Source organism: Micropterus salmoides, unplaced genomic scaffold (assembly GCF_014851395.1).
Source record: "Micropterus salmoides isolate LMB-PRFRI ecotype aquatic unplaced genomic scaffold, ASM1485139v1 Ms_hic_scaffold_19, whole genome shotgun sequence".
In the NCBI taxonomy this organism is placed as follows: domain Eukaryota; kingdom Metazoa; phylum Chordata; class Actinopteri; order Centrarchiformes; family Centrarchidae; genus Micropterus; species Micropterus salmoides.
In genome coordinates, this window is record NW_024041039.1 from 6329095 (window position 1) to 6341721 (window position 12627).

General features: G+C 39.1%; 1 protein-coding gene across 1 annotated transcript; it reads left to right on the plus strand.

The window, feature by feature from the left end:
- Nucleotides 1-298: 298 nt before the first annotated feature.
- Nucleotides 299-12044, plus strand: pgrmc2 (progesterone receptor membrane component 2). The gene is made up of 3 exons (XM_038728639.1): nt 299-762; nt 4818-4973; nt 10409-12044. Exons 1-3 carry the CDS (start codon nt 420-422, stop codon nt 10504-10506), a joined length of 597 nt encoding a protein of 198 aa, XP_038584567.1. The 5' UTR covers nt 299-419; the 3' UTR covers nt 10507-12044.
- Nucleotides 12045-12627: the final 583 nt, after the last annotated feature.

Here is a 12627-nt window from a genome sequence, read left to right on the forward strand (position 1 = left end):
TGAAGGACAATACGTTTGCTATCTGGCCATTTTGATAATCGATTAATTCACTTAAATTATACATTTTGTGAATTTTTACTGTTTTTCTATGAAAGTAAATCCAAAGAAAGAAGATGGTTAATAAATGCCATTTGGATTTTGGACTTTAATGGGCTATTTGTTGACATTCTGCAGACAAAATGATTAATTGATTAATCGATTAATGGGGGGGGGGGGGACAACTGATAGTGGAAGTAATCGTTCGTTTGCATGCCTGTATTTTGCCACAGGCTGGACAGTTTTACACTGCACCCCAAGAATACAATGTAACGGTACGGGATCGGATCGCTCGCTCGCTCGCTCAACTAGTGGTTTCCGCTATTCCCGACAGAACCTGAACGCAGCATCTGGCTGCTCCGGGTAGGCGCTAACCGAGCAGTATGGCGGACGATGGAGACAGTTCGAGCGGACCAGTTGACACAAGCGGCGGGCAGGGGGCAGCGGATGAGTCGGACGGGTTCAGCCTCGGCGGGATGTTGCTGAATATCAGTATTTTGGTTCTGGTAGTGGCGGTCTGTCTGGTGGTGTACCGGCGGTGGGGCAGGCGGCTCGTCTGCGACGCGGCCCAGGGCGACGAGGCCTCGGCGCTTCCCAAGATGAGGAGACGGGACTTCACTCTGGAGCAGCTGCGGGAGTACGACGGACTCCAGAACCCCCGCATCCTGATGGCTGTCAACATGAAGATCTTCGACGTGACCAGCGGGAAAAAGTTTTACGGGAAAGGTGAGCGGGCGGCGGGTAGACTCACAAATTGACAGCTTGGAGAGTTAGTTGACACGTCCCCGCTTGTGGTGAGTTGTCCTGACCTGAACAAAAAATTTGGGCGCAAACGGTTGTGGTGTTAGCTTAACCTGTTAGCTCTTTGGCTTTGTGTTTCTCAATGGGATGCTAGCTGTTAGCTAACTAGCATAGCGTTTCGTGTCGTGCCTGTTGTGGTGACGTTTAAACACGCCTGAACTTTCTATCCACGTACACTAAACCTGCGAAACTTTTTTTTTTTTTTTTGGTCAAAGTTCTTCTCACTTAAAGGCACGTTTGTAACCAGCTAGCTTGCTAACGGTAGCCTTTTAGCTTGTTGACGTGCACACAGACTGCACTGTCGGGGTGTCTGGTCTGGAGCAGCAGCTTGTTTATAGTGATGGGTCCCACCTTGTAGGGACATTATGGATTTTGCACAAATGTTTTATATCTTAAAGGATATTAATCTTGCTATATTTGCTCATGTAGATGCTAGTGTGATGCAGAAAAGACGTTTGCAGCACCTGAGGCCACACAGATAACATATATAATGTTATATACATGCACTTTTTAATTGTAACTATGAACTATGAAGAGCAAGTATTAACATTTCTTTATTTTCTTTACTCAAAGCATGTTTCAGTCCCCATGATATATCGTTTATATTTAAGAAAGCCAAGGCTAGCTGCTACTCAACATTTTTTCTGGCCTCCTGGCTGCCTCACCCATCAACTCTGTAATAAACTATTATTATTCAAACACATTCCCAGCAGTCTGCTAACGTTACCCCACACCGCCAGGGCCGAGCCAAGTAGCTGAATCTGTCCAGCTCACCAAAATTATAACACACAGTTTAAGAGCCATGCTGCAGTTGGCAGGGCCATACCTGAACTTGTCCAGCTGGTGTTCATCTCAGGGGACAGCTAGGTGATCAATGTTTATGTCACTTGACCGAAAAGTTATTTCTACTAAAAGGTTATGTCTACTTTGGTAATGGATTAGAGTCAGTTATGACTAACTAAATAAACATTTTCAGGATCCAGCTACTGGAAAGGGAAAGTGTGCTGCTCTTCTGCCCTTGTAAATTGAATACTTTTGTTTTTCGCTGATGTTCAGCCGAGACAAGCACCTGGGACTCAGCGAACATGTGCGTTTGTCATTATTTTGCCACTTTATAGACCTGAAGATTAATCAAACATAAAGCTTATAAATAATAGTCAGTTACTGTCCTGTACTGATGGTTAGAGGAGGGTCCAGCTGCAGCTGTCATTTACAGCTGATACACTCAGGTTTTTCAGACATTATTCAGGCGTAAATCTGGCTCAGTAAGGATTAATATTCTTTCGGTTGACTAATCGATTAATCACTTCAGCTCCAGTTAACAGCTTGGGCCTGCACTGTCAATAACTTCAGAAGAAGAAGATTCAATCGCCATTAATTTTGTAAACTTTTCCCAGAGCCTTTTCACAAATTGTGTCGAGCCTCACTGCCAGTTTTCATTTGGACTTTAAGTCTGTAGAGTATAGTAGAATTGGGCTCGCACAGGTGATCACCTGATTGTTGTGAGTCACGATTCAGGACATAAACAAAGCCCAATGTGATTCTAATAATAGACACAAAAATAAAAACATGAGTGTGTTGCTGTTCTAGTCATGCTACTTAACTGTGAAGTGGGATATGCAGTTTTATCTTTGAAATGCTTGTTCTTGTGTTCTTATGCACGGTATGAGCACATCTAATCTTGGAAGTGATAAGGCTTTTTTTGCTTCATGGAGTATTTGACTTTTTTCTTTCTGTTGCACAACTTTAAAAAAAAAAAAAAAAAAAGGAAACCCGAGGGCCTGCAGAGTTTTCACATGCTAAGCAGATGATGTTCTTCTGGAAGAAAACTTCAAGGAAATTCCCCGGGCCGTTGTTTACAAAATTTATAATAGAGGCTGAATATCAATTGGATAACTTGAAATGCCTGAGGATAACACGCATCATTTTAAGACTGTGTCCTTTGTAATATCCTCTACTAACGCAATACTGACTTTGTATCATGAAGACAGTTTAGCTTAAATATTAATTTGAATTAACAAACAGAGCTGTTCAAAATTGGACAGAAACATATGTCTGAATGAATGATGCACTGACGAAACTTTCTCTCCCCCTGATATAGATTCCTCTCTAACTCAGGCTATCTGCCATTACTGGATACAGTTCTTACCTGCACTGTTTTCCCCCAAATATAAAATCTGTATGTCTTAACGTGTGCCACTCATTGCTGTGACGCTAAAAACTCAGCAGGAAAACTATATTTTCTAATGACACTGATGTGGCGTATCAAAGCCGTTCTTCCCTGTTGATAACGTGATGGTATTTGAGTTGAAGCAACATTTTATTCATATAGGCTGATAAATCCGCTTGTGTCTATATCAGCTGATATTAGTTTGTTGCTGTCAGTTCATAAGAAGCCAAAACAAGACATTGCGGACCATGAATGTCAAAGACTTATTTGATTTTTAATGTTATACAATCATATTAAAAAGTTTTATTAGACAGTATGTTATTAAGTATTTATTATTAGTAAGGCAATATTATCTAAGAAACAGGAGACGTTTGGATTCCAATGCTAAGCAGGTAAAATCATTCGTTGCAGATTTTTACTCAACTGGAAACCTCTAAATTCAGAAATGTTATTATTTAACTTAGGCCTGCAACTAACTACCTTTTTTAATATTGATTATTTTCCCGTTATTTCCTTGATTTGTCATTTAGTGTGCTACATGCCTGCAGCCGAAGGTTATGTGTTCAATGTGCTTATTATTTTTGGAAGTCAGTCTGAAATCCAAAGATTTTTTTCAGTTTACTCTGATGTGTCTGGATTATAGCCCCCGTAAAAGTTATATTGGACTGATGTTTCTCGTCTCTTTGTTTATTTTATGTCTTTTCTTAATGCATTTCTGTTTTACGTAAAGCACTTGTTGTTGAAATGTCTTATACAAATAATCTACTTCAACTCTACTGGTGTCAGTGAAAAGAAACAAATCATCACATCAGAGCAGCTGGAACCAGTGAAAGTTTGGCATTTCTGCTTGAAATATTACCAAACTGATTAATTACAAATCAAAATATTTGCTGATTTAATCAAATTGATCGGCTAATAGATTAATTGGACTAACTGCTGCAGCTTTATTGAACTAAAATGCATTCTTTATTGTTTCACAATTTCACATTTCACCTTGCTTCCATATTAATATGTCTTCCAGCTCTAATAACAACAACATAATTCTGCTTAGTCACTATCAACAACAGTTTTTCAGAAAAAGAAAAGCATGTCTGATTTATAATTTTTTTTTTCTGGAGCCAGAAGTCCTTCTCTGAACTCCCTGTATCTGCGCTGCGTTCAAGAGGTTTAATTATTGGCAGATCTGAAAGGCTTTTAATGTGAAGCAGCGGTCACATGATAGGTCTGAGTTTACTGCCTTTTTGCTTTACTGGAACCTTTTTGTTTGTACAGTTTTTAACCACCTGTTTGTCTGTAACTTTAAAAGACACTTTCTAGTTTGGGTCATCTTGTTTTTGGGTGCATGTTTGCCTTTATTGGATACAGACAGCTGCCCAGAAAGACAGGAAATGCAGGAGAGAGAGAGAGAGAGATAACTTTCGGTGCCCGGGGTTGGATCCATTTATTGAGAAACAAACAGTGCGGTGTGTTCTTTGACAGAAAAAAATAAATTAAAATTCCAAGCTCACACAAACGATGTGCCTGAAAACAGCATTTTCATGACATGGTAGGGAAAAAAAATCTGCTCTCTAAATCCCAAACTACTCAAACACGGGCTTTTAAACCTGCAGGGTGAAACCTTGAAAGTACAGACTGTCAGCCCAAACCAGGTAGGAAATGGAGTTGTGTGTCCTCTGGCTCATGACTGGTCCCAAAAATCAGTGGTGAGCTTTGAAATCATTTTTAGAAAAAGAAAAGACTCTCAGTCAGAGTGATTGTTAACCTGTGGGAGTTGATGATAAAGGAAAAATCTACTGTGTTTTTTCCTCAGATGGTCCTTACGGCATTTTCGCGGGTCGGGATGCCTCGAGAGGCCTGGCCACCTTCTGCCTGGAGAAAGATGCCCTGAGGGACGAGTACGACGACTTGTCGGACCTCAATGCTGTACAGATGGAGAGCGTGAGGGAGTGGGAGATGCAGTTCATGGGTAGGCTTGTTTCCTGATGTTTTCAACCAGAGAAAATGCTCCTCAGATATTGATTAGGCTCTGATTTCAGATGCATCCATCGCCTGTGCCTCTGTATCCAAAATGCCATCACAAGTCACAACTTCTGCCCTTTTTTTGTGCTCGTAAACATCTGCGAGAGCATCTGCTGCTTTTGTATGTTGTATTACAGTTTGAAAAATTTGACGTGTATATTAGCTGCCTGGTTGTTTTTAAATAATTATAGGATTGGAATTCAATATTTTAAATACATCTAAATGTTGTTTACAGAGCAGCAACGTTTACAATGTTTACAACAGCAACGTCACTTTATAAAGCAAATATTTAGGGCTGTAGCTAACAATGATTTTAGTACTCGAAGCTTTCATTGTGCATCATTTAAGAAGTGGAGACGGTGAGGGTTAAGTCAGCTCCAAACTACTCGAGTTGACAACAGCTTCGCTCGTAACTGTAAGTATGTGCAATAAAACCTTCGCGAGTAAAAAAAACATTACTATATCAGTACACCTGTGTGTAAGGTAAACATGTAGAAAGGGTTAATTTAATCATCTCTGTCCTCACTCTCATTCTGTTTTATACAAGCACCCCTGAGGAGGGACTGATACAGAGTTTTTATTCTTTCTATACATCACTCAGGATTGTGATGTCAGATTTTGAGTTTTTATATAGTGTCTTTGCTATTGTAAACATTAATGCTCGAGAAACAACATTTAACTGCATTTAAAAGTATCGAAAATTTCCAGTTAATAATCAATATCAAAATAAAACAAATATTTTAATAAGTGGTTTCAGTGCCTATACAACTTATGCAGACAAATCTTTCCTTTTTCAGTTTGTTTTCAAAGCCAGAATTGAATGTCACTGTTCCAGCTGTGTAGTTTATTTGCAAAGGTCAGATCAGTATTAACAGGGTAAAACACAAACAACAGATTTGCAGGTAGAGCCAAAATGAGAAAACAACACAAGGAATTTGTTACATTCAACAATCGGGCAATCATCTGCTCAAACCCAACTCTACAATACTGTTTACGCATTTAAACTCAAAACAAAAAAGTGGAACTTCTTAACACGTTTTGTAGAAAGCTCTGGGAAACATTGATCTAGAATTGTGTAAGAAACTCTGAATTTATAAAGTTCTTGAAAATGTAGGCCGAAGCTGATGACTAGAGCTGAGGTGATTCAGCGTTTTAGTAAAAATGCCAAATGCCACAGGCGAGGGTGGAACCAGAGGAGGGCTCTGGTTCCACCCTCGCCTGTTTGAGCATTGGAGCCTTTTCTCTTTCATCAAGAACTCTGAGAAAAAGTGACTAGCATTTTTACTATTTTGTGACCATTAATTGAGAAAATAATCAGCAGATATATGTAACATATATAATTTATAATGGAAAATGATAGTAAATTGGCGCTCGAAATTTTGGGAACCTTTTAGAATTTTCTATATTTCTGCACAAAGTAGATCAAAAGAACTGCATTTAACAAATGAGACACAAATATTATACTTGCTCATTTATTCATTCAGTAAAATGATCCAATATTGCATATCCACAAGTGGCAAAAGTATTTGAACCTTTGCTTTCAGAATCACAGAAAAAGACTTTTTACTGCTCATCAGGCTGGAATAGTTTACAAAACCATCTCTAAAGAGTTTGAACTCCACCAATCCAGTCAGACAGACTGTGTACAAATGGAGGAAGCTGAAGACCTTTGCTAACCTCCATACATGTGGTCGAACAACAAAGATCACTCCAAGAGCAAGGCGTGTAATAGTCTGCAAGTTTCCAAAGGAATATGGCATCTTTAAACAGTCCCTGCAGGATTTTGCTTTCTTTGTGATTGTTGTGGTCTAAAATGATGATGTTGCAAAAAGAAAACTGAGGGGGCTGTTGTATAGATGCTCTTTTATTTTTATCATTTTGTTTAAAATATGTTTGCTCAAAAAAAGGATAGATTGAACAAAAAAGTCTTCACACTAAAATAAAATTTTCAGCTTATTTATTTTTTGTGCATTTTTCCCTAAAAAATGACCCCAATAATTCTAGGGTGCTTAATTCTTTTTAAAAAATGCAATGTCAGTTATTTCCAATATAGTGCAGTCATAATAATTTTTTTCAACCCAAACGGAGTTTATTATAAGGCTAAGAATAAGAAATTTTGTATAAAATAATCTATCCACAATCCAATCCATCCAATATCAAAATAATCGACTGATTGATCGTTTAAGTTCTTTAAAAAATCTTATTTCTGAAATATGCAGTTGAAGCCAACTTTGGAGTACACTCGGACAGACATGCAATGAACCCAAACTAAATATATCCTCTGCCACCACATCTGCTGAAAAACCGTTACCACAGGAAACATTGAAACTGGAAGCAAACTGTGGCCTTATTTCAGAAATTTTTTTACGTCAGCATGTCAAATGATTCTGTTCTTAAAGTGAAAATGATCCTGTTATAATCTGTCAAACTCAAAGCTAGTGTTTCATTTCCTTTTTGAATCCTGGGTGTCTAATTTTGTACAGTAATGCCAGGCCTCTGCTAACTTTAATAACAACTCAGCTTGATGCAAGTAACGCATTTAAAGCTGCACTGGGCAGCTTTGGAAGTTGGCGTCCCCAAATAGTGACTGCTTAAATCATGTAAGAAGATAAAAGGAAATTACTCACAGCATGTTGTTTACCACACTGGTTCCTGGTGTCTTGGACCAAAACTCAGGGCAAATTTACTCGTTTCTTTTTGTGGGGAAAGGATGCAGAGCTGAAACAAGTCCGGGAAAAGACACTTGTCACTTTCCAGCTGGGGTACTAATCTGAAGAATATTTTCTCTGTTAATTGTTCAACAAGACTAGAAAATGGTCTACATTCGAGACCTGGACACATAAGACGTTTTTGCTTTTATCAAAATATTTGCCGGTTAACATTCTGCCAGTTGGTTAATCAACTAATCATTGAAGCTCTAAATATTGTTATAGAGCACCTACGTCCATCAACTTCTGGTGGACCAGCATGGGACCTTATTTTGGAAAACATATGTATGTTAGTCTATGACCAGAAACAAATTTTTTTTTTAATCCTTTTTGAGTCCTGCCCTGAATTACACACAAGATGTTTTGTTCCTTTTTAAAAGATAATTTTGCAAATCAAGAAAGTCAAATTTTGTCGTAGAACTGTTGAAGTTATAAGACTGTGAAAATCAGTAATTAAACAGGCCACACACCCAAACGTTGCAAATATGGCGTCATAACTGTTTCTCTCATTGACTGAAGCGAACATCAAAGAGCTATAGATGATGTGATGAACACATCAGGTGAGGGATACTTATACATGGAACATAGTAGGGGTGCAACAAATAATCGACGTAGTCAATGAAAATCGATTATTAAATTCGTTGCCAACAAATTTAATAATCGATTCGTTCATGACGTCATCGGGCCGTAAGGCACCGTCAGCTTAACGGAGTAAAGTTATGTGAACAGCCTAAAACCTCCAAAGTGTGGCAGCAATTCACTCTTCACTCAGCCAGAAAGGTTGTTAACTGCAGTGTCTGCAAAGCTGAGCTTTCCTGGAAACACCGGAGCATCTGAAGAGGAGGCACGTAATGTTGTTGCTCTGTGGACGATGAAGACTCGTATTGGTAAGCTAGTTAGCGAGCTAGCTTCACGTTAAAGCCGTGTTACTTCACGTTATGAGCTGTAATGTTTTCTATACAGTTTCCCTTGGTCAGTTTGATTTATGGATTGGTAATGGCGCTGAGAGTAGCATACAATTATGAGACACAACGGTCACGTTCACATTCTAGATGTGCCCTGACTTTACAATCACAAACGATGCATCGCTCATGACGACGTTCCCAGCTGGAGAACGTGTTGCTGCAGAGTGCACAAGATTAGACAACACCGGACAATTTCATACTTTCTAAAGCAGAGAAAACGGTTCTCCTGTCTGTGCGCGAGGCGATGGGTAACTGCACCAAACTCCAGTTTTGTGAGTTGTTGACTTAGGGGAAAACATATAAACGTTGTGAAGTGCTGTCTACTACAGAATCGTAATAGTTGACCCCCCTGTTTATTCGTCAAATATGTATTGCATGACGTTATTCCTTTCTTTGTACGTAGTGTCAGTTTGTCCCGGTGTGTTGCAGTACCGGCATGTAAACTGCTCCGTCAACATGGGGTTCATTAAAAGATGCGTTTTTGAAAGCAGTATTTATTTTATTGTCGTGACTGATTAGCACATGCCTAAAACAACCTCAAGTTCAATTTAAAAGCTGATAGTTAAATGAGACGCATTGTGTAATTTTACGATTCACAATCCGAGTAGTCGATTATTCGTTTCAATAAACGAAAGATTAATCGACTATCAAAATAGTCGTTAGTTGCAGCCCTAGAACATTACATTAAGTTACGTAGCTTGTAGCAAGCATGCAGTGAAAGTTATCTTAGCATTACAGCGCTAATACGTCGGTGATGTGTATTGTGCGAGACGAGAGATGTAGTTCATTCAGTCGTTTCACACAAAACAAAATGTTACTTTACTGTTTTACGACAAACTGAGACTTTCTTGACGGACATAATTATTTTTTAAATTGTCAAACATCATATGTGACAGTCAGGCCACAATTCAAACGGGGTGCACTACTGTGCATATTTTTTCTTTCTGAAATCAACCATCAAAGCAATATATAAACAGACTCAGTTCACGTTTTACTTACAAAGTTCTGGTTGTCCTGTCGGGGAATTTATAATGATTTTATTAATCAAGGAAATAAATAATCAGCAGAATAATCGATGTCGAAAATAATCTATTGGATGTGTTCTTCTTTGTTTGTTTGGGGGTTTTTTGCCTAAAAATGTCTGGAAAAATGTAAAAAAAAAAAAAAAAAAAAAAAAAGAATATCCATCACGATTACCCAGAACCGAAGGTGATGTTTTCAAATGTCATATTTTGTCCGACTGAAGATATTCAAATTACTACTATATAAGTTGAGCTGAAACGATTAATCGACATGCCAGTTGGTGATCATTAGAACCAGTTTGGTATAATTGTTGAATCGTACACTTGATGATATGCCTACAAAATCCCTGACTTTGTGCAAGTGTACCTACAAGAATTGATACTGTTTGAAGGCAAAGGGTCGTCACAGGTTTAGGGTAACCTCTTAATCGGCTACTGGCTTTCTCCTGTTCCAAACTATCATTGTTTAATCAACCTTTAAAAATCATCTATCTAGCTATCTAATAGACATATTAACTTTTGCACAGTACTGTATATTGTCATTTTGCTTCATCTAATCTATCTATCTAAATTGTTGCTGCTTAATTTTTGTTTTGATTGACACAATGATTAATTGACTAATGGTTTAAGTTGAAGCCTTTGTGATCGTCGCCTTTTAACGCAAGATTTTATCGATTTTTCTTCCAGAAAAATATGACTACGTCGGGAGGTTGCTGAAGCCTGGAGACGAACCGTCGGAGTACACGGACGAGGAGGACATTAAGGACCACCTGAAACACGACTGAGCGGTTCCATCACATCGACCAAAGCCAGGAGCTCCAAACAGCTGCGACAGACCGCCCAAACCCCCACACATCCTCGTCCTGCCCCTTGATCTCCCTGCCACTCCTTTCTCCTGCCCCCATTCCCCAAAACTCTTCACCTCCCTTAATCTGTCCGGTGCCGTGGCTGTTCTGGAAGGGCAGGACTCAAGTCTCGACGCCCAGACATCCCTCCCGCTTCATCCTGCGAAGACTACCACCGACCTTCGCCGAGGGCTTTTTTTAACGACAGAAAACACGTCTTAACGGGGGTCGTGCCATTAGGTGTATTTGAAACAAAACCACAAAATATTTTAGTCATTTCTCCAGGGTGGGGAAAAGCGTGGTCAACGTGGTCGCCGCTGAACGCTGTGTGGAGGTTGGTCAGAGGTAGTCAGAGAAGCGCATTGGTCAGAGCTGATCAGTGGATCAGGATGGGGAAACGGATTTCTCGCTCTTTTATCTTTGGTTTAAGTCACATCGCGACTGAAACTGCTTCAGCTTCGGACAGCTCATCAATCAGTCATTTCTGTTTTCCGTTCAAATATCCCCCCCATGTTGAGAGGGCAGCGCTGTGGAAATTGGCGGGGCGTCGCATTTTGCTGTTGTGTTTGTAGTGTATGCACTACTAGTTTTCTTTGTTTGTCACCATGTGATTGTATTTGTTGAATAGTATAGAGGGAGGGAGAGCGGGAGGGAAGGTTTGGGGGGGGGGTTAAAGGTCTTTGCCATATGAATCCTGTTTTGAATCACATCGGACGGACTGAATCACTGATCGGGAATACAAAGGGAAAGGTGACAAGGCAGTCCTAATCAATCGACTCAATTGTTTACATGCCTCACAAGCCAGCTGCAAGTCTGTAGATTCCCCAGAAAATGGTCCAAGTATTAATTGTGCCTTATTTTGTTTGTTGTGTCAGTCCTGACCGTTCTAACAGAGGAGGCGAGTGGAGGGATGGAGGTGTGGGTTTTTCTTAGACTCGGTCCCCCAGACTTTAAAGAAGGCATACGTTCTGTCAGTCGTCCACACACAGACTGTAATATTTCCCCACTTCACAAACTTTGTAAATAGACCGTATGAATTACTCAGTGTTACTGCCATATTTATGTAGTTGATGAACTCCATATATGTATAATGCTATGTCATATTGGCCAAAACCCCCATGGTTTGTGTTGTTTGTTTTTTTTTTGTTTTTCTTTGTTTTCTCTCCTCTCAGTTCTGAACTGCTTTTTAAACATGGGTGAAGTTCCAAAAAAAAAAATAAAAAAGAGGAGCGTTGCAAAGTGCTGCAGGGCGGGACCGGGAGCTGTTCTTGCGAATTTTTTCCTTCGGAGACGTTGCTTATCCTGTAAATATATCTATCATTTTATTAAAGCATGTGCAACAACAAAGTGAGCTATGCCGAATTCCCACCACGTCATGTATTTAAATGTTGGGTGTGTGTGTGTGTGCGCGTGTCTGCGTGACAGAGGCAGGAAGGGATTTGTTCATGCATAATAAATCGATTTGGTTAATAATTGAAGATGTCTGGAATTTTATTTGCTTTTAAGAGACAGCATGATTGGACCATTACCAGGAAATGTTTGTATAGTTCATTGAAATGTTTAACAGTAAGTGTATTTGCTTCAGGACTGTTGCCCTGCAAGGAAAAAAACAAATATACAGACAGTAATGAAAGTTAGCATCTGAGATATATATGCATAAAACTCATCAGGGTGATTTATATAATAATTAGTTCATTTTCTGTTAGATACAGTACTTCTGAGTGTATTTTAAAGTAAATATGAACTCCACATTTCAATAATTGATAATGATTTCAAGATAAATAACCACAGAAAGGTTTGTTATGGTGAGCGAATGTTTTCCTGCATATCTTGATAGAATAGTGCTGTGAGATTCAGGAACAAAACATGGCAAACCTCTGGGTGAGCAGTTATTAAAACCAGATGTTGAGAAGCCCAAAAGCAAACTGAGAAAAAAAGTTGAAATAGAAAACAAAAACTGATCACTGGGAGAGAGAAAGAGGAATTATTCTCTTTCTGAAGTTTTCACTGTATTAGATTATATTATTGAGTACAATGTGAAGAGTTAATTGTTTGATTAAG

Coding starts and splice junctions, on each gene's coding strand:
- pgrmc2 (XM_038728639.1), top strand. CDS start 420: ATGGCGGACGATGGAGACAGTTCGAGCGGACCAGTTGACACAAGCGGC. Junction 763..4,817: donor GAAAAAGTTTTACGGGAAAG/GTGAGCGGGCGG, acceptor TTTTTTCCTCAG/ATGGTCCTTACGGCATTTTC. Junction 4,974..10,408: donor GTGGGAGATGCAGTTCATGG/GTAGGCTTGTTT, acceptor TTTTTCTTCCAG/AAAAATATGACTACGTCGGG.